Source organism: Mus caroli, unplaced genomic scaffold (genome assembly GCF_978045245.1).
Source record: "Mus caroli unplaced genomic scaffold, Mus_caroli_1 scaffold_12, whole genome shotgun sequence".
NCBI lineage: Eukaryota > Metazoa > Chordata > Mammalia > Rodentia > Muridae > Mus > Mus caroli.
This window is the reverse complement of record NW_028227267.1, coordinates 45789785-45812322: the sequence shown is the minus strand read 5'-3', so window position 1 is coordinate 45812322 and position 22538 is coordinate 45789785. Positions and strand designations below refer to the sequence as shown.

At 42.0% G+C, this 22538-nt stretch overlaps 1 protein-coding gene and 1 pseudogene across 1 annotated transcript; one reads left to right on the top strand and one right to left on the bottom strand.

Annotated features, from left to right (window-relative positions):
• Positions 1-22538, bottom strand: part of LOC147001813 (diphosphoinositol polyphosphate phosphohydrolase NUDT4B-like) — a 167742-nt pseudogene that overhangs the window by 59556 nt on the left and 85648 nt on the right.
• Positions 16588-21821, top strand: LOC147001815 (disks large homolog 5-like). Its single transcript, XM_085828616.1, has 5 exons — positions 16588-16639; positions 17604-17766; positions 18900-19031; positions 19704-19888; positions 21524-21821. The coding sequence occupies exons 1-5, from the start codon at positions 16624-16626 to the stop codon at positions 21586-21588; spliced, it is 561 nt and encodes a 186-aa protein (XP_085684742.1). The 5' UTR covers positions 16588-16623; the 3' UTR covers positions 21589-21821.

The following is a 22538-nucleotide window of genomic DNA, read 5'->3' as shown; positions in this document are numbered from 1 at the left end:
GAACAATTGATTTGGAATTTTGATGGGGATTGCATTGAATCTGTAGATGCACGATGGCCATTTTTACTATATCAATCCTGCCAATCCATGAGAGCTGGAGATCTTCCCATCTATTGAGATGTTCTTAGATTTCTTTCTTCAGAGACTTGAAGTTCTTGTCATACAGATCTTTCACTTACTTGGTTAGAGTCACCTTCAAGGTATTTTCTTTTGTTTTTGACTATTGAGAAGGATGTGGTTTCCCTAATTTCTTTCTCAGCCTGTTTATTTTTTGAGTAAAAGAAGGATACTGATTTGTTTGACGTAATTTATATCCAGCCACTTTGCTGAAGTTGTATATCAGGTTTAGCAGTTCTCTGGTGGACAGTGCTTCTAACCATTGGTTGTGTGCTGACCCCTGTGGTTGAATTATGGAAAGCTGCTAACCCCTGTTGTTAGAAAGCTGGAAGAAGCTGAGGACTGGGGGGGGGGGGCAACCCTGTTGGAGGACCAGAACACTCAGTAAACCTGGACCCTGGAGATCTCTCAGACACTGCAATACCAACCAGGCTGCATACAACAGCTGTTATGAGGCCCCCAAAATATATACATCAGAGGACTTCCAGGTCTGGATTCAGTCAGAGAAAATGCACATAAGCCTCAAGAGAATGGAGGCCCTAGAGAGTTCAAAGTTCTGGTTTGGGTGGGCGTGTGGGTGGGGACATCCTGTGGCACAGGGGTGTGTGGTGGAGGTATGGGATATGGTATGGGGTTGGACCAGGAGAGGAATAAAATCTGGAGTTTAAAATTATAAAGGAAAAAAATTTTAAAAATAGAAAAAGAAAAAAGAAGGAATTCTCTGGTGGAACTTTTGTGTTCAGTTAAGTATATGATCCTATCATCTTCAAATAGTGGTAATTTACCTTCTTTCTTTCTAATGTGTATCCCTTTGTCCTCCTTCTGTTGTCTAATTACTCTGGATATGACTCTGAGTACAATATTGAATAGGTAGGGACTGAGAGGGCAGCCTTGTTTACTCCTCGATTTTAGTGGGATTGCTTTCAGTTTCTCTCCCTTTAGTTTGATGTTGGCTACTGATTTGCTGTATATTGATTTTACTATGTTTAGGTATGGGCCATGAATTCCTGATCTTCCCTAGACTTTTATCATAAATAGATGTTGAATTTTGTCAAATGCTTTCTCAGCATGAAATGATCATGTAGTGTTTTTTCTTTGAGATTGTTTAGATAGTGGATTATGCAGATGGATTTCTGTATATTGAAGCATCCCTGCATCCATGGGATGAAGTCCACTTGATAATGACAAATGATCTTAATGATTTGTTCTTGGATTTGGTTTTTGAGAAGTGAATTGCATAATTTTGCACTGGTATCCATTAGTGAAATTCAGAAGTTCTTTCTTTGTTGGGTCTTTATGTGGCTTTGGTATCAGTGTATCTGTGGCTCCATAGAGCACATTGGGTATTATTCTTTTTGTTTGTATTTTGTGGAATAGTTTGAAGGGAATTGGTATTAGGTCTTCTTTGTAGGTTTGAAAGAATTCTGCACTAAACACATCTGGTCCCCAGCTTTTGTTGGTTGGGTGATTTTACCCATTGCTTGTATTTCTTTAGGGGTTATGGGACAGTTCATATGTTTTATCTGATCCTGATTTAATTTTGCCTGTATCTGTCAAGAAAATTGTCCATATCATACATATTTTCCAGTTTTGTTGAATACATCTTTGTAGTAGGATTTGATGATTTTTTTTGATTACCTTGGTTTCTGTCATCATGTCTCCTCTTTCATTTCTGATTTTATTAATTTGGATACTGTCTCTGAGCCATCAGGGTAGTCTAGATAAGGGATTTTCTATGTTGTTGATTTTCTCAAAGAATCAGCTTCTGGTTTTGTTGATTCATGTATAGTGCTTTTTGTTCATTTGCTTGATTTCAGCCCCGAGTTTGATTATTTCAGAGCATCTACTCCTCTTGGGTATATTTGCTTCTGTTTGCTCTAGAATTTTCAGATGTTCTGTCAAGCTGCTAGTATATACTCTCTCCAGTTTCTTTTAGGAAGTACTGAGAACTATGAGTTTTCCACTTAACATGGTTTTCATTGTATCCCATAAGTTTGAGTGTGTTGTAACTTCATTTTCACTAAATTCTAAAAAGTCTTTCATTTCTTTCTTTATTTCTTCCTTTGCCAAGTTATAATTGAGGAGAGCATTGTTCAGCTTCCATGTGTATGTGGGCAATCTGTTGTTTTTGTTGTTATTGAAGATCAGCCTTAGACCGTGGTGATCTGATCAGTTGCATCACATTATTTCAATTTTTTTTTAATCAGTTGTGGCCTGCTTTGTGAACGATTATATGGTCAAATTTGCAGAAGGTGCCCTGAGGTACTGAGAAGAAAGTATATTCTTATGATTTAGGATGAAATGTTGTATAGATATCTGTTAAATTGATTTAGTTCATAACTTCTGTTACGTTCACTGTGTCTCTGTTTAGAATCTCTATCCATTATCTGACCATTGATGACAGTGGGGTACTGAAGTCTCCCTCGAGTATTGTGTGAGTTACAATGTGTGCTGTGAACTTCAGTAAAATTTCTTTTATGGCTTTGGTTGCCTGTGCAGATGGAGCATAGATGTTCAGAATTGAGAGTTTATCTTGGTAGATTTTTCCTTTGATGAATATGAAGTGCCCTCCTTACGTTTTTTGAAAACTTTAGGCTGAAAGTCCATTTTATTCGATATTAGAATGCCTACTTCAGCTTATTTCTTGGGAACATTTGTTTGGGAAATTGTTTTTCAGCTTTTAATTCAGAGATAGTATCTGTCTTTGTCAGTGAGGTGCATATCCTGTATGCAGCAAAATCCTGGGTGCTGTTTACTTTTCCAGTCTTTTAGTCTATGTCATTTTATTTGGTAACTGAGTCCACTGATGATTGAAAACCACTCTAGAAATCAGTTTCCTGGTTCCTTAGAAAACTGGACATAGTCCTCCCTGAGGACCCAGCAATACCACTCCTGGGCATATATCGAGAAGATGCTCCAACATGTAATAATGACACATACTCCACTGTGTTCATAGGAGCCTTATTATAATAGCTAGTAGCTGGAAAGAAACCAGATGTCCCTCGAAAGAGGAATGGATGGAGAAAATGAGATGTATTTACACAACGGAGTACTATTCAGCTATTAAAAACAGTGAATTAATGAAATTCTTAGGCAAATGAATAGAACTAGAAAATATCATCCTGAGTGAGGCAACTCAATCACAAAAGAACACACATGGTATGCACTCACTTATAAGTGGATCTAGCCCTGAAGCTTGGAATACCGAAGATACAATTAACAGACCACATGAAGCTCAAAAAGAAGGAAGACCAAAGTGTGGTTATGTTGGTCCTTCTTAGAATGGGGAACAAAATACCCATGGGTGGAGACAGAGAGACAAAGTGTGGAGCAGAGACTGAATGAAAGGTCACTGAGAGACTGCCCCATCTGTCTAACCATTCCCTATACTGTCACTACACCCAGGTGCTATTGTGGATGCCAACAAGAGCTTGCTGACCAGAGCCTGGTATAGCTACCTCCTGAGAGACTCTGTCAGTGCATGTCAAATACTGAGGAGGATGCTCTCAGCCAACCATTGGACTGATCACAGGGACCACAATGGAGGAGATAGAGAAAGGACTCAAGGTACTGAAGGGGTTTGCAGCCCCATAGGAGGAACAATAAGATCCAACTAGTACCTCCAGTGATCATAGGGACTAAAGCACTAGCCCAAGAGTACACGTGGAGAGAACCATTTCTCTAGCTGCCTATTTAGCAGAGGATGGCTTTGTTGGTCATCAATGGCAGGAGAGGTCCTTAGTCCTGTGAAGGCTCAATGCCCTAGTGTAAGGGAATGCCAAGACCAGGGAGCTGTAATAGGCGGGATAGTGAGAAGGGGAAGGGGGGATGGGACTGGGGGTTTTAGGGGGAAAAGCAGGAAATGGAATAACATTTGAAATGTAAATAATGAAAATACTTAATTTAAAAATATTTTAAAAATAATAAATAAACTGAACTTCTAAATTATCCAGAGATTATGAGACTTGAGAAAGTTTTGGCTAATGTTCCTAACCTGGTTGTCCTGGTATAAATCAAGACAGGTTTCTTTGTGTGCTGGGGAGGGTAGTTGAAGGAAACAATTTTAATTTTCATCTGGAGGTGGCTTATTCCCTAAGGATGAGGAGGAATTCTGACCATGTCTGTCAGGAATGGCACGGTACCATACATTGTTGTCCCATTTCCAGACTGTAGAGCCCCACTGGTTTCTGAGCCTTATTGGCTGTTTGCTCTTGTCTACAAACCCTGCTCTCTCTTTTGGAGTAAATTGTCCGCTATTATATGAACTTAATTTCGTGTTTTGTCTTCCTACAGGATGTTGAGTAGCTGCTTAAGTAGTTTCAGGACAACTAACCTTAGTGCTTTTATATAAGATTGAGTGGGATTATCATTCAAAGTCTGCAGATGACCTCCAGAAATAAAAGAAAAGGAGTCAATTTGATAATCCTGAAATAAAATAACATGGGAAAAGCTTAAAAACCAGTGACTGGACAAGCTAGTCATTTGGAAGAGGTGTTCATCAGCCTCTGGTTCTATCTGTACCTTCAAAGTCTACTCAAGGCTGGACTAACCTGAAGGAGTAAACATGAATCTCAAGGAGTACACAGTGGCCATGGAATACTTTCTCCAAAGATAGATTCAAACAGTCTACAAGGATGACAAACAGAACTCACCTGTGGAATGGGAACACTCTGGCCGCACAGTCTTATTCTGACAAAGGCTCCAGAATTCAAGATTACGAACCATAAAAGTAGAGCAAATCTGTGTGTAGGACACTATTGGCTCATAGAGCCTGGGACGCACCAGGGCATACAGTAGGCACATATTTGTTGTAAGGAATCCCTACAGGAATTAGAAGACAGGATGAAGATGCCAAGATCATCTCTCTAAAAAGAAGACCTGAGAATGTTAACTCATTACCTAATTTGTAGAAAAGTCTGTGCATTCCCTTTTAACTTCCAGCTATGCATCTGTTTAAAAGAGAGAATGAGAAAAGGCACAATGGGGAAATCCCAGCATCTTCAAGAAAACACCATTCTCTTCAATCACAGGAGAGTGGGTTAGGAATGCCTCCCCCACCCACCTGTACAACTCTTCCAGGGAAAACAGAGGCTTTAGAATCTAAAGCACAGACTCACATCTTACCTGTGAGAAAGGCATTCTAAGTTAGATCATACCAGTCCACAGATACTAAATGAAACAATGAGAAAACCTTTTCAGAAGCAATTGCCCTCCACCCTACCACCCACTCTCCCTCCCTTTCTTTCCTCAGACAGGGTCTTTTGTAGCTCAGGAGGGTCTTGAACTCTGGATCTTCCTGGTTCAGTGTTCCCAGTACCCAGCTTTGAAAGACATTTTTCAAACAATGTTTAACACTAGGTGTCAGACTCTAAACTTCTGAACTTCTAAGACTATCAGAAGCCAATTTAGAACTATATAAAAAAGGCACCACTGTGGGTGTGATTGGTAAACACATTCTTGGACATTTCTGCATTTTCTTAAACTTTATTTTCATTATGCTCCACCCTTAAAGTTTCGGTCTAATTATCTGCAAGTTGGATAACTATCTCACTCTGTCTCTCAAAAATCTCCCCAAGGACAGGAAAGTTAAGTAAGGGCTGGAGGGTCATTTCTGGGGTTGTCTGGTTTTGTCCCTAAAAGACACCCAAATCCCCAGACCCCTTGGGGCAGGCAGAGGAAAGCTCTTCAGAATAGCTTGGCTGCCTGGAAGCCACAGCTGGTCTCTTTTTCTGCGCTGTCTAGCAGGGTCACCGGTTTTATCTGGGGAAACTCAACTCTTAACTTTAGTTAGGCCACCAGCAGCCCCTTGCCCAGCACCTTCCTGGACCCCATAGCCAGGGCTCCTGGCTCACCTGACCAAGTTGGGGTGCTCAAATTCTCCAGGTGCCTTAGCACCGCCACCTAGCGGATGGTGGAGAGCTGCATGCCCTCCTCGCTGGTCTGCACTCATATGAGCTTCAGAGTCTTGAAGCAGCCACCTTTCTTCAGGTAGTGAACACCTACCCTTAGGCGCCTTAGCAGATCTCCTCCAAGCACTCATACTGCTGATAGGCGAGACTCAGGCTGTCCTTCTCCATGCTGTCTGCAGGCTATCGGTTCAGCACAGTGGAACCAGGATGTGCACTCCTGCCTTACAGGCCTCAGGGATGCCTGGAGTTGGACTCCTGGCCACAGGGCAGGACTGACCAACCTCCTTGCCCTTGGGCACAAGCCTTGTGCAGCCTCCAGGAAACTCCACCTAGCCAAGCCACTGTGCTGGGCTGCTGCTGCTGCGGAGAGCACCAATCCCTCCTCTTCACCCTCCTCAGTGATTACACAGTCTGCCCACAACCTCTGCACCTAGGAGAAGGAGACCAGAGGACAAGGAGAAATCGTGATCAGTCTGCCCTGGAGACTTCCACCGGGTTCCACCAGCTCCCTTCTCCTCCCCTCGACTGGCCCTGGCTCCCTAATCAGGCTGGGTTTCTTGGAGAAAAACCAAGTTACTTTTCTTCCCCAGCAGGGCTCATGCAATCTTCAGAGGATAAGGTTGCTGGGGCCCCTGGGGGATGAGCGCCAGGCGGGAGGCAACAGGACAAGAGTGGGCCTGCAGAGCAGCCCAGAGTGTGCCCAGAGCACAGGGGAGGGGAGGCGTCCGGAGAATCAATGTTATGGCTCAATATTTATACCTACATAGTTGTTCTCTGTTGCCCTCCCTCACTCCTGGGGCCTAGTCCTGTGGAGTATGGGGCGACCTAGGGGAGATCTGAAGTTGGCATGAAAGCACCTGGGGTTCACCCATGTGGGGCCACAGAACTGGGATGGGGCTCCTAGGACCCTGTAACCCAATGCTGCAAGTATGCTAGTAGGGGTGTCAGACATCTGCTCAGAGATTGCTTCCTTTCTTTCTACTTTCAGTTTTTCCACAGGGAGTCATTTGAAAGGGACTCATTCTCACAAATGGTCTTTGGGGTGTGGCAAGCTTAGTGGGAGACCAAATTCTGCCTCTGACTTGGAGGACCTCCCTGGAGGATACTCTGGGAGGATAGACCATCTGGTAGGGGAGTGCTGGGGCTACTAGAGGTAGGAGAGCAAGGAGCCCTGGAAGGGGAGAAGTGTCTTGCCCCCCTCCCCCCCCCCCCCCCGCACAGATAAAGCCCACATATACAGGATGAGTGTGCCCCCAGGTTCTGGGCTGCTCCTGCCCAGGGAGTGCATTTGAACTGCAAAGCTTTAAATAAGAAAAGTAAACTTGGGGCTTGAAGCAAGAGTGCACACTTGCAGGGATTTAACCATGGTGGGCTGTGTGCACTACTCCATGCATAAAGAACCTGAGGGGTCGCCAGCAGGAAGCCTGGGCCAAGGTTTTACTCCTTAGTTGGGAAGATGGGGCCCATACCCACCCCCCTCGGGAGGCTACAGAGGGAACTTGCACAGGGGAAATAAACGTGGGGGCACTGAAACACATTCTGCAGCACAGAATCCCACCCAGATGGTGCACGTTCAATTTTAAATGTGACTGTTCAAGTAGAGTGAGTTTGGGGAAGCTCGATGAAAAGTGAACATATGAGTATTTTATGTACCAAATCTGTTCAAGCTGGCATAGGACCCAGGTATCAGCGTGTTCCCGCTGTGGGAGGTTCCTCTGGAGACCTCTAGCTCCTCCCAGCTGACCCCCATAACCTACCCAGTCCCAATGTTAACCCAAGTAGATTCTGAGGGGCCACACAGCCCCCTACACACCTTTACTCTCACACACTGGGATCCTAGCCAGGACCCCCGCCCCTCAACCTACCCACGAGAGTCCTTGGCCCCTTTCCTGTGGTCCAGGGGCGCCAGACTCCTGTGAAGCTGGAGTGTCTGTCTGCCCCCACAGGCATTTGCCCCTAGAAGCAGGTAAGTGACTACTGTGGCCCAGGTGAGTGGAACTCTGCGGGCAGGGTGTGGGCATAGCCAGGGAGGGAGGAGGGACAGGGGAGTACACTGCCCATGGGGCAGCCCAGAAGGCTCAGGGGCCTTGGGCTTTAGCCCTGGCTGGGGAACCAAGTGGAGGACAGCAGGGCGTGGACCTTCTAGCCTCTGAGAACCACCTGGAGGTGAGCATGCAAATTAAAGCCTTCAGGAGCAAGCAAGCAAGGCTGTGCTCCCCAGTGAGCAGCTCAGAACTGGGGACCTGGAGGGCCAGGAAAAGGTAAATGAAAATTTCCAGTTCTCACTGCAACCACTCTAGTGGGGGAATCTAGCTACTGAAAATAAGTGGCATGAAAGGCATCCAGTGGGATTCTGCATCGGGGGTCTTCAGGGTTTCCACCAACAATTAAGGTCCCCCAGAGTTGGGGTGTTGACAGAGTGGGTGAAGGTTATCAGTCTGATGAGGACAGAAGAAAACAAAATAAAGAAAAGTACTTATGGGGGTTCCGTGGGGTGGCAGATAACAACATTTTCCTACATGCAAAAACCGGACCTTATTGAGGAGTGGGGTGTGGGGCGAAGATTGGCAGAATGCCATGCAGAAAAGAAAATACCAATCTGTCCAAGCACTTTTCACTTTCAGCTTGAGCTACATTTGTTTTGTTTTCTCTCACTTCCTTTCTGCCTCACAAAGCCCTATCTTTTCTTTTTGGACAGAGGCTATGGTTTGGGGAATGGCCAACCACACTTGTGGTTAAGGATCTATTTGAAGGGGCTGGCGGGGTCACAATTATTAAGTGGTTAGAAACTGTTGAGGGCTCACCAAGGTATTTCTGGAGAACTATAAAGATTCAATTTCAGTATTAAAAATTACTGCAAAATAACAGACATGTGCACACATGAGGAAGAGTGCTTAATTTAAGTGCTTTATTGGGGACTTTGAGATTTGAACCTTTGTAAGAATGTCCTTTTACCTGAGAAAAAAATGGATGCAGCTACTTTAGGTGAGAATGAGAATTTTGGTGAAGGGGAGGAAAGGTCTTCAAGTCTTTCTACAAGGAGTAAAACAAAATAGCTGTCTTTGAAAATAATTCGATTTTTCCCCAAATCTAGATCTGTAGATCTCAAAACTTTTAAACATCTTAAAGCAAGAGAGAGAAAAAAGTACAGGAGGGGCAATTTCTGTACTTTGTAGAAAAATCAACAAAATTCTGTTTAAATTGGAAATATTGCTTTTAAGATTTTTTTTTATATTAGACCATGTTACTAATTTCACCCTAGGTTTTTTTTTCGTTTTTAAAATTAATTCTGTTGCAATATGAAGCAAGGTTAAAGGAATAAAAGTTGCTCTAGAAAACTGCAAACAGTTTTTACTACAGATGCATTGTAGTAATTTTTTAAAATAATAAAACAGAGCAATGATGTGCCTTTAAACTTAACTTATAAAACACATTTTGTGTTTGAGCGCATCTTCTAAAATAAAACCCAGTTTCTGAGCAAATTTTACTTATGGTTTCAGATGTATCACATACACAAAGCAAATTATTAGATTTTATACTTATAAAAGCATTACTACCAATCACTAGGCTCTTAGCCGAAGATCCAAGTGAGAGCCTCCCCCATTTTGATGACTGTTCACACTTAGCAATGCTTTTTAAAACAATTTATTTGCTGGTAATTAATATGCTTATCTCATCTAAAAATAATAGTCAATAAATAGCTGCAGGAACAAGCACTTGGTGTCATGCATTCATTTAAGTAAATAATTAATTCAAAAAAATAGTAAGTGGCAAATAGCTTATAACAAAAGAGTGTTTATTCTATACTATGTAGTATTTTTAATTATAGTGTTAGAAAACAACTGTTGCCAAGCAGATGACAATTGTCATGGTTTAGATTACAAAATCACCTGGGCAATGTCAAAAACAACCCCCCAAACCAATGAAGCTGACTCTATCAGATTTTACCTCTCTTGGTGTCCTCTTTTCTTTTCTGCTGCAACTTATGTTTTATGTTAATTTAGCATTGTGTACTTTCCCTGGTTATGGTTCACATTAAGTACCAGCTGGTTAAAAATTCAGACCCAAAGAGTTACAATGGCTTGCATTAAAATATTAAACTAGGGGTTGGGGATTTAGCTCAGCGGTAGAGTGCTTGCCTAGCAAGCACAAGGCTCTGGGTTTGGTTCACAGCTCTGGAGGGAAAAAAAAACAAAGAAAGAAAAACAAAACAAAACAATAATAATTAATAAACTATAAGGTTGTTTTTGTTTATGGGTATCTTCCTCTGTTGTCAGCAGGCGATCATAACAAAATTTGTGCAAAGTTTACAAACTGAACCAAAGTCTGACTCCTTTGTTGAATATCCTTCACATGAAAACACAGCATTTAAGACTCATGGCTGGACCCAGTGTTTTTATACTTACAATGCCAGTCATATTCCACAGTTGCAAATCAAAATCATCTTTGTGAATTTCTTAGAATTCATGAATTTAAACTCTAAACTGGGAGTTTAGTGTTACATAAAGGATATGTGTCATATGGGAAGAATTTTATGTCAAATTATGTAACTTTTTGTTTTCCCTTGAATAAAAATTAAAACTTATGAAGTTCTAATGTAAAAAAAAAAGCAGTGAATGAATTCTTTGCATACTTCTATGACAGTGAAAGGCTGGGAAAATCTCTAGGAATTGGAGTGTGAACTGAGACTCAGTACAAGGTCTATGGGCACAGAAATCAAATGTTGAAACAGCTTAGAAGACAGATCAGGACGAAATATATTGAGTCCAGACTGATGCTGGGGAGTCAATGAACAATCCAGAGAACATTGGCTCAGCAAGAAAGGAGCAGGGAGGAGAGGTACTCGGGCATTTCTTGAAGTCAACCTTTGCTAAAAATGAGTAAAAAACTCAATTTTTCATAGTTGGTGCATTCATACAGGAAAGGAGTAGATGGCTCAGTCACTAAAGGTCCTGAGAGGCCACACTGAGCTGACATTCATGAGTTCTCCATTATTTATTAAGAACAATGCACTTGATTCAGAAGTTTACATGACCTATACACCCAGCACTTCTCAATCTGCTACTATCTGTCATGGTGGAGGATTTTCTCAGGGTTGTCTCTTCCCAGCTGTCAGGACACTGGCAGGCTTTTCCTCTCACCTGTTTTGGTCTCAACAAAGTCTTCCCTCACCCACCAGAAAAATCTCTTCTTGAATTTGAGCCTCATTGTGAGGTAGCAAAAGAGTGGAAACAATTTATGGTATTAAAGATGAGGCCTTTGGAAGGCAATGTGGGTTAGATAATGTCATCAGAGTAAATTCTTGCCTTTTGCAAAAGCCTTCAAAACAAATGGTTTCCTAGAATAGTTTCCCAACCAGAGAGCAGGATAGCATGTGGCTTATGTATTTGCAATATGGTTGTGGGAGACAGGCTACTGATTTTAGATAGTCTTAAGTAGCCAGGGCTGGTCTTGTACACAACCCACTAACATGGTCAAGGTTGACTTTGGATCCCAAAAGCCATACTAAATATTTGAATATCAATAATTAAGAACCACTTCTTCATTTCTAAAATTAGTAAGTATTTCAAGTCTAAAATAGTTTATCTTTACCTTCTCTTAAGTTAGTATGTAAATAATGATATCATTGTGTAATGATGATTTAATTTTCCCCACCAAGAGAATGTTGCTTTTTTTTTCTTGGACCTAAATGGTTAAATGGAACCAATGATGGAAATCTTCTGTCAAAGTTCCCTCTGTAAAGAAAATGCTCCTGATTACTGACTAAGGAACAGAGTGTGGTGTGTGTTTCTGGTTGAGGCCTCTTATCAAGTTAAGGAACTAAACTAGATTTCCTTTTTAGAAACCCATAAATGCGTGCCATCTTGTATCAAAAGTTTCTTCTGAGTGTGATGAGAACAACGTTTTTTTTTTTTTCACAGAGATATTGTCAAGACTGAAGCTTCTGTGTGCAAAGCAGAGATCTGCTGTACTTTTCCCAACTCAGTCCATGACTCAGTTTATGTTCAAATAATGTATGATCTTATTAGTAATGCAAGGTAGATGAATACCTCTTGTGTTCTCCTCATGGGAATAGTCTAGACCAGAGTGAGATTATGTCTCTCTTTCTGTCTCTCTCTGTGTCCCTAAATTATGTTTCTGTGTGCCTCTGTCTCTCTGTCTCTGTCTCTCTGTCTTGTTCTGTCTCACTCTCTGTCTCATTCTGTCTCTGTCTCTGTGTCTGTCTCTGTGTCTGTTTCTCTCTCTCTCTCTCTCTCTCTCTCTCTCTCTCTCTCTCTCTCTCTCTCTGTCTCTGTGTCCCTCTCTCTCTGTCTCTTGTCTCTCTCTCTCTGTCTCTGTCTCTCTGTCTCTGTCTCTGTCTCTCTCTCTCTCTCTCTCATGGTGGTTTTGAGACAGTGTTTTTGTGTGTTATTCCTAGCTGTTCTGTACCTCACTCCATAAACCATGCTGTCCTTGGGAGATTCAGGTTAAATCATGCACCACAAATGCCTACTGCCTCAAAATACATGCCTTATTTTCATCTCTCCAATTCTACATAATTCCCCATTCATCTGCATTTTCTTTACCACATTTAAAAAGCTAACACACTATTATATGTCACTGATGTATGCTTAGAGTATAACACTACTTCCCTTACAGCTATTGGTCATTGCTAATATGTATTAGTGTTGCTAAAATTTTTCTGTAGAATAAGATTCAGGACATGAACCAAATCCTTACTCCAGTTTTTGTTTTCCTGCAATAACTAGCTGGGCTGCAATTCTCACATAAAATCTTCCAGAACACCTGGCCAACATAACCATATATTGGTCATTAGTGGTGACATTTTCCATTCTGTCCAGGTCAGTCCTCATAGCATAGAAACTGGCTGGACATGTATTAACCTCTTCTGGATAGGTTCAGTACTGCAAGGGGATCTATCACACTTTATCTAGATATGTTGTATATTGCCTAGTATCTTATTCTGGAGTCTGGGTATTTCATGTGGATTTGCATGGGGATCCAAAGGATCTCTTCTGGATATGTTTGGCATTGGAAGGTGATTGATAGCCACCTTTTAATATTTTGAGTACCAAAAGGCAATCTATCCCACTCTCTGGAAAAGGCACTTTGACTTCAGGTCAATTTGAGTGAGGTACTCAGCAGGAAGGCAAGAGCTGTCCTGTGTGACATCAGAAGTCCCTTCCCTAGATGTTGTATTGTAACCTGGAGAGCCCTGGCATTGTCTGTGATGTTACTAATGTTGTGGTGACTCCAACTGCTCTTGGAGCATTCATTAACTACCTTTAAGGTTCATCCTTAGACATGCTGACAAAACTGAGCAGGCTTCTTGGAGGAGAGAACAATGAACCTACAGAGACCAGAAAGAGGCAGCCACAAGATGGCCTTTGGTCTTAGTGTTAAAGAGAAAGAATTAATGGTCCTGGGGAAGTGACTATGAATCCTGGGCATGAAAGAGGGAGCTTCCTAGAGAAGGTGGGCTTGAGCTTGGAATTCCAGTAATAGAATCAGGAGCTTGGGGCTTCTGGGAAGCAGTTTGTTTGACAGGGAGCAGGAATTGTCAAGGCTGCAGCTGCTGTACAAGAGCTCCTTAATTTCATTCTGACTGTCAGAAGAGGGCATCAGGCGGCAGACTCCTCCTCCTTGCTCCTAGGGCTATACCACAAGCTGACTTTGATCTTAAGATGCTCTCTGGATGTCTTTGGTACTGGATGGCAATCTGTCTTATCCCATCTTCTGGATAATTTGGGGACTGAGGATCTAGCACCCTCTTCTGAGTAGTTTTCATAATGCATAGAGGACTTTCATCCTTTGCTGTCTGCTTTGAGTATAGGAAATAAATCTAACCCATTCTTCTACTCACTGAATTTACTCCATGACACAGGCTTCAAGGATCACGTGAATTCAGGCTATGTTCTGGACTACCCTCATGCAGTGGATGTCACATTCTGCCTCCTATATACTGAGACCTTCTGTTGCTTATTAAACTCAGTATCCTGATGCCAGGACAACACAGGTTAGGGTTCCTTAGTAAGGGATAAAGGGCTTCAAGACCTCCCTCATGGGCCTGGAAGGGAAGACTACCTTTCTAAAAAGTTCCCAGGAAGTCTGTGCCACAGGTCCTGGCCCACCTCAACCCTGTTACCATTTTTTCAAAAATATATCTTCAGAACACAGATTCTCAGTTGTAGGTTCTTATTGCTACATAGCTACCGAGAGCAAAAAATCAGTATTTGCAGGGAGGAGACTCAGTATCAGGATGGCTATATATAATCCTCATGGTATTTCAATGTGCCACCAAGGTGAACATATAGACAAAGAGCAGTGCTGACTAAGGTGGGGCTCCCTGCACATGGAGACAGCATCACCTTGCAACAGGCCCCACTGTAGACTCCAGATTCCAAGGATGCATAGACCCATGGGGGATACAAGCACATACACACACACACAGACACACAATTGGTCCTCTATGAGGAGTCCATGTCTGTAGGCTTTTACTACACTGCATGCTTGGTGTATTGCTTTAAGTTCCATGTATGTCTGATAGCAAAAATCAAGGAAAGGATATTCCAAGTTCTCAGACATTTACTACTTTCATCTTGTACACAGGCAATGACAGCTTGGTGGTGCTAAGCACTAGGGAATCCAGGACCTACTTGCATCACATCAGATACTAGCTGACAATGCCCTCCAAGCACAGCATGGCTGACTAGCTTATGCCATCCAGATCCAGTAGGACTGCAGTATGTGCTGAGGTACATGACTAGCCACAATGGTTGGGAATGATATCCTATCTTGAGAATAGCTGCCCTGATTTTAGCCCAAGAAGTGGGAGTGAGTAGGTAGGGGAGCAGGGCAGGGGGATGGTATAGGGCACTTTAGGGATAGAATTTTAAATGTAAATGAAGAAAATATCTAATAAAATAAAATAAAATAAAAAGAAGAGGATACTTCTCAAAGAGTAGCTGAAAAGCTCTTCCAGATACTGGACCAACAGTTTTACCAGTCCCTTTGAATTGTGTCAAACCATAGCAAAGAATTCATAGACAAAACTTGTCAATAAACAGTGAATGATTTATGGATAGATGGGAAACTTCATGGTGCATTCAGACTTCAGAGTTCTGGTCTCATGCAGTAAAGAAGATTTCATTAATGAAAACACTACAAAACACTTAGTAGAGTGCAGGAAAAGGTGGATGGGCCTCCTTCTTACTTTGGGCCTATTGTACATAAATACAGGGAGGGATTCATCCCAATACTATTTGATTGGAATACATGCTGCATTGCTTTCCATGCTCAGAGATAATCAGCTACCCAATCTATAACTATTGCTTTTTCATTACCCATTTTCTCCAGTTCTCCATAAAGGCTATTCATCTGACGACCTGAGAGACAGATTGGGCTTCTGACTACCCCACCATCCCCCCAGACACTTTGGAGCCTTGTCATAGTGATATTACATAGCTCAAGAAGGTAGACAAGACAACATAATCAATTTGGAAAGGCTTTACATGATTTTTCCACTATTTTACTGGAGAGTTTAAGTATCATTTTAGCATGCACTCAGCACACCCAGGTCAAGAAGGCAGAAGGAACAGATGTCAATGCCAAACAGATCCCCTCCTGAAATTATGGATCCATTAAAATTGAGGTTTCACTGGGCCAGAGGCCTTTCCATCCCCTATCCATCGCCTATCCATTATATTGAGTCTTAAGCATCTCATGAATACAGGATCATTATGCAATCTGGAACAGTCTCAGGCCTGGAACTGAGAACTCAAAAATGTAGAAACTGGAGAAGGGATAGGTAATGGGACTATGGAGCAGCAATTCAATATCCCTGTAGGCCTTTGTTCACAGATACCTATTTTGTGTGGTTGTTTTGGAGACGGGAATAATGTGGGATTTTATCTTTTGAAGAATGGATGTAAACTTTACAAGTTGATGCCCTCCCTGAATCTGCCTTCCTCTATTGCCAAGTATAAGGGAGTTGTCTTTGCAACGAAATGGGGTTGTAAAACAGAGATTTAATGAAAACACATGGCTCAGTATAGTGAAACAATGTGTCCTTCCAAGGCATGTGCAGACTAAAAAATATAATCCAACTTGCATAAAAGTAAAGGTGCAGGAGGATGTTTTTGGCCTCTGGGAAACAGGGCCTCCTGAGGAATAGGATTGTATGTTACATGAATACACCCCAGATCTAGATTTATATTGAAGAAGAATCGCCCACATCCAATGATGCTAGAGCTTTAGATCCTATCACAGATGAGCTACCCATGCCATGGCCCTAACAAAATCTCCCCATTCAAATCATTTGACTTGTAGTGAAGCAGAGAGAAATGTCTCATTTTGGAAGGAGAAGTTGCCAAGGGTTAACCCCTGGGTCAAAAGAGAGACTCCAGGAAAGGGCACTTCAGAAACTGGTCAAGATGGGGCAAGCTGGCAAGCAGGTAAGCCATGGACATTCCCAGTGACATCATCAGTAGTCACTTCCCTTGACAATCTCTTGTATCCAGGAGAACCTTAGAATCTTCAGTGATGTCACCAGTGTTGTGGTAACAGAGTTGCCTGTGAGGTATTCCATTAGATCCTAATGGGTTCCCAAGCAGGTATGTTGTCCATGCTCCTCAGGGTATTTTGGAGGGAGAATATAATACAAACTGAGATGAGATCAAGGCAGAAGGACACTGTCCCTCTATCATGTTGGGAGAGGGCAAGAAAGAACTGGTCATGGAGAAGGCACAGTGAGACCTGGGCAAGGTTGCGGAGATACATGGGGGATGTGGGCTTGAGCTGGTCCTTGCAGGAATATGGCGTTTGATCTGGATCCTTCAGATTCCTTAATGGTAAAGCCAGAGACAAGAATATCTGATGATTAGTTTTTTAGACAGTGTGGAATTGACAAGCCTGCAGTTAATTTGCTGAGAGATCTTTATTTTCCTATGAATGGCAAATTATTCAAAGACCCAGCTCTATGAGATTAACAAAGTGTTGCTCTCAGGAAAGAGTGTTGAAGCACTCCATGCTGATATAGTTTCCTCTAGGTTACATAAGCATGTGATTCCAAGAACAGAGAGGTATATTCCCCTGCTCATGTATCAAGGTTTCAGACACTTTGGTATTGAACACGTATGATGTGGACTGATTCACAGTCTGGGGTCAGTGTAGTAGTGTATGAGCTCTCATCACACATTGTAATACGCCTAGAAAGGTGTTGGCTCATGGAATGTTAGGGGCTGGTGTTTATTGTCAATTTTCTTGTGCTAAGAGGGATGGAATATGTTGTAAGATATGAACTGAAAATGCCCTCCAATTCTTCTTTCTGGAGCAGCTTATTATGCATTTCAGGCCTGGGAGATTGCAGTAGGTTGTCAGGCATATGTTTAGTGATGGTGGATGGGAACAGGGACTTAGCTGAGGAGACCAGCTTGAAGATAGCTTTCCTGCTCTTTCAGGGATTCACAGTGTCTCTAGATTTTGTTCTTCCTCAGGCTTCTGTGTGTGACAATGCATGGTTTCTGCTTTCCCTGCCCTATTTTCTCTACAAGTTTACTAGTGTTTATCTACCCACAGGGTCTTTTAGGAAGGCATCACCCCAAACTCCCAACATCAAAGAGCACAAGAAAAGAATCAAGAGGTTGGAGAAGCTCAAAAGAGATCTCCAGAACATAAAAAATGAGAGAGACAAACTCCAGGGAATCCTGGCCAAGTACTCTAACAAGGATTTGAATGACAGGTAGTCACTGTGCCTACTTCTTTACTATCTTGGGACCTTCCTGTTAAGCACAGATTCCCTAGTAAAACAGGACACTACAACCCCAGGCTGTCCACATATCCAAACTCATTTGGCTGATTGGAGTTTCAACACAGAACTTGAAGTTCAGATAGGAGTGAGATGGGGGTCACAGGAATTTTGATGCCTCCAAAACTAAATCAGAGCCTTTAGCATGAATCACCATCTGGGGATGAAGGTAGTAATGTGTGAGCTCTCATCCTGCCTTTTAAGAAGCTTGCACAGGTGTTAGTTTGGGGGATTTGCTAGGTATTGTGTGATTATGGCCTATCCTTTTAAAATTGATCTGGAGGTAATTTGGGTACAATTGACCCTGCCAACAGCTGGAGTGGCCTCGTCCCACATACTGCCTCTCAGTATGACGGGATTGGCTGCAGTTCATCACTGCTTTTCTCAGATTGTATTCATTATACTCTCAGGTAATGCCACATCATTATATTTAGTTAGCATTCTGATTGAGTGTAAGTGTGTGTGTGTGTGTGTGTGTGTGTGTGTGTGTGTGTGTGTGTGTGTGTGTGCTTATCATCTGGAGAATCTATGTAATGTGATAGGTCATTATGTTTTGCCTGACTCAGTTTCTAGGAAATGACAGTGAGGAAGCAAGGAAGGATCATTCTGAACAGCACAGGACTTGACTTCTGTGCTTACATTCGAATCTCCTGGTATATGTTATAAAGGCTTCTCCCTGTAGATATGATTATGTCCTTTGGGAATTTTTGTAGTAATAGAGCCAAGGATTGCCAAATCCTTGTCTAAAAACAGGAGGAGAGTCATAGAGATTTAACGTGGTCCCAGGCCTGTTGCACAGGTTCCAGGAAAGTTCGTTGAGAGCTAATCTATTATTTCAAGCCTCTTCAGTGAACTGAAGCAGGTGAGCTCCCTGCCATTACTTCCCTGTCTCTACTGGCCCCACGCCAAGGGTAATAAATTTAATAAGCACCAAGTGGAACTGGTGATAAGGAGCTAGGTTATGGCATACATGGGTTGGGGTAGTGCATGATTCTCCTTGAATTGAAATGATTCTTGTATCCTTAGTTCACGGGATTATTTATTCCTTGGGCCATGTCCTCCCACAGGATCAACTTTGAGACATTCATGCTTGAGATGCAACATGACCAGGTGATGACTGACCTGAAGAGAATGCTCCAGGACATCAGTGAGGCCTTGTACAAGTGCCAGGACTTGACTAAAGAAAATCAATATTACTGGTGAGTGACTAACATGGTCATGAAGCAAGAACTAGACACAGGATATGTCTGTCCATATGTGTCTTTGAAACAAAGTGAGGGCTCAGGTTCTATATTGTTTTCTCTAACAGGAAGCTTACCTTGTTTAAAGCAAGCCTGTAAGATTTTAACATCTTGTACTCATTTTGGCAAAGTGTGTAGAGTCTGTGAGCCCCTCAAGTCATTGTCCTTTACAACTAAGTATCCTCAAGATAGAAAATGTTTACCCCATGGTGGAAATAGTTATCAACCTTGAGCCTCTTGGGCTCTGAAATTAGATTCATAGATGAGGTTTCCCTGAGGAACATAGAACGACTGTGTGCTGCTTGGGTGTCTTCTCTCCTAGAGAAATTTTGCCCTATACCTACAGGTGGTTTTTTTATACTGTAGACATATAAGCACATATGGACCCCATGTTCTCTTCTGAGGGATACATGAATCCCTGTTGGTATCAGTGGTTTCAGAAGTACCTTGGGTTTTCTGGAAAGTGGCTGACCTATGGATTTGACCTCCCTCTAGTGATGCTCCATGGACAATCTGGATACTTGTCTGGGGCTGTCTGGGTATCAAGGCCCATGATAGGGGAATGGTCATCGGAGGAGTGGGAAGAAGATGGATACTGCCTGGAGTCACCATATTTTGTTTGTGGATCAGGTTCAGGAACTGCCACCTCCTGATTGAATCTAAGCTCATCCAGCTCAATGTCAGGATGTTGCAGAAGAAGAACAGACAGCTGCTAAGGGAGCAGATTGCCTTGGAAGAATGCAACATAGAAACAAAAATACTAAGTAAAGAAGGCAGCCAGAAGATCAAAGACAAATATAGCAGGCAAGCAGCAGGTAGGCTGAATGAAGCATCAGGGGCAGGTTGCCCTAATGTGTAAGCATAAACACAGTCAAGCCTATGCAACTGTCCTGAAACTTATGCAGGCTCTCTCCTATGTCCCATCCAGTTGTACAATTCTGTGATCATTACCAAGACTTACTGTGGATTTGACCTTTTTTCAAGAAATTTAATTACTGCCATGCCCTCTCCTCCTCCTCCTTCTCCTCTTCCTCCTTGCAATTGGACACCTCTAGTTGGCCACTATAAGGCAGAGGAGATCCTGGACCCCTTATAGCATCTCGTTCTTGCTCTACAGTATGGAGAGGTGCCTCAGGATGCCACTTCCTGAATTATCTAGGAGCCAGGTCCTCTGTTCTGATCTATGGCAACTCACTCAGAGGGGCTTGTGCCCAGTTCCCTCCTAGGACAGTAGGGTAGCCTCCAATTTTAATGTTTTATAATTAAAGTCTTTAGTAAAAAAGAGTAAGTTCCACAATATACATATTTTAAAAATAAAACTTAGGCTTCTTTGACTTTCTTGTACTAAGTTAACCACCTAGAAATTCAAGGTATATCTGATTGGCTTCACCAAGAGGGTTCATAGAATCCTACTCTGCATCCCTCTCTTGATGTAGTTTTCCTTAGTATATCATGGCCTTGGCTTTGCTTCAGTACAGATTCCCCCTCAGAGTTTTTCAGAGTGCTGCATTTCAGAACAATCATTGCATGTCTATTCACTACCCTCATTATGACTGACATTGGAGATGATTTTTATGTCACATGAACTGCAACATGTTGAAATGTTACTGTATAATAACCGTTGTTAACTCTTTTTATTGGTGCTACCAGGGTTTCTGAGATGTGGCCAAGGTAGGTTAATGAGCAGAATATATTTCAAGTTTGAGCTGGCTGGAAGATGTTCTTTGACCCCTCTTTCCTAGGACCTTGAATCTTGTTTGCCAGCTTGTCTGTGCAAGGCTTATACCATACTTGTAGAATCAGCAAGTATATGCATGGAAAATGTTCCTGACAAGGAAATCAGTACAGGCCAGGGCACACAAGCCGGTTTAGTCTAAGAGCCTTTTACACATCTTAGGTCCCAATAATTCCTCAAGTGACAGGAAATGTTCTGAAACATAGCCATCTTTTCATAGAGGAGTTTGTGTCTCTATGTGTGTGTGTCTGTGTGTGTGTGTGTCTGTGTGTGTGTTTGTGTATATTTGTGTGTGTGTGTCCTCTTGTCCATGGGTGTTTAGCATGTGTGTTTTGTATTTCAGTAATCATAGGTGCTTGTTATAGTTGCTTCATTATACAAGTGTGTATTCATGTACTCTTTTTGTATGTGTGTGTGCATGTGTCTTTGAAGGGATGCAATTGTGTGTCTTTGTACATATACGTATGTAATTGTGTCTATATATATTCATACGTTTGCTTGGTCATTAAACATCTTAAATGGTAATAGAGGAAATCTTTAATGAGAATTGTATTGTCAATTCATATTGCATTTTAAGAACCTCAAACATAGTAGCCCATCTTCATGCCTATCCACCTAGGTCACTAGAACTAAAGAAGACAAAAAATGGTATAAAATCTGATATTCCAAAATTTGTAGATTGAAAAATACTTATCTGTTTTGATTTTATTTGTAGGAAAACAAATAATTGTGGTACCTGGAAGTAAGGAAAAGGCTCCTATGTCAAATCCATGTGCCTGAGAGTCAAAAAAAGCTGGCTAAGGCTTTGTGTTCCTTCTCTGCACTTGGTGAATAGTGATTGCCCACTGGAAGATCAACAACAGCATCAAAACCAACAACTTAAATAATGGACTTTGTGTGAATCTAAGGGGCATGTCTCTCTTAAAAAGAAAAAAAAATGGCATCTTCTAACGGAACTGAATATGTTTGCTATGTATTAGTCAGTTTGTTTCACTAGTATTAGAAAGGTATGAGGAAGAATTTATTAACATCTCATTACCAATAAAAATTAAGGTTTTTAAAATTATTATTAATGTTAATTAATTATTTATATACAAATCTCAGCTTCACCCTCCTCCCTCCACAATCCCTCTTTCCAATGGCTCCCTGCTATCTACCCTTCCTACCCTTCTCCTCAGAATTGAGGAGGCCTCCTATGAATAACAACCAGCCTTGCATTATCAAGGTGCAGTATACCTAGGTGCATCTTTGTCTTTTCAGGCTAGATAAATCATGACAGTCAAGACAAGGGGATCCAAAATTAGGCAATATTGTCAGAGACAATCTCTTCTCTAGTTTTACGATTCCCACGGGAAGATCAAGCTATGCAACTGTTACTTCTTTGGAGAAGGCCTAGGTCCATCCCACATATATTCTCTGGTTCAAAGTTCAGTCTCTATGAGTTATTCAGAGCTCAGATTTGTTGAAACTGTAGATTATCATGTGGTGTCCTTGATCACTGTGGCTCCTTCAACCCTGCCTCTCCCTCTTCCACAGAATTCCCCAAGCCTCTGCATCTGTTTCCAGAAGCTGCTGAGTGAAGGCTTTCTCTCTAACAATAGTTATGCTAGATCCATGGCTGCACATATACACAAATATCATTAACTATGTCGGGGGTGGGGGGCTCCATTTCTTGGCATGGGTCTCAAGTTGGGCAAACCATTATTTTGTGCTTTCATAAAATTCAACTT

Bases quoted from the DNA above. Each gene is read 5' to 3' on its own strand.
- LOC147001815 (XM_085828616.1), top strand. The intron at 19,032-19,703 runs GTGAGTGACTAA...TTTGTGGATCAG, and splicing joins AAAGAAAATCAATATTACTG to GTTCAGGAACTGCCACCTCC. The intron at 19,889-21,523 runs GTAGGCTGAATG...TTTTATTTGTAG, and splicing joins ATATAGCAGGCAAGCAGCAG to GAAAACAAATAATTGTGGTA.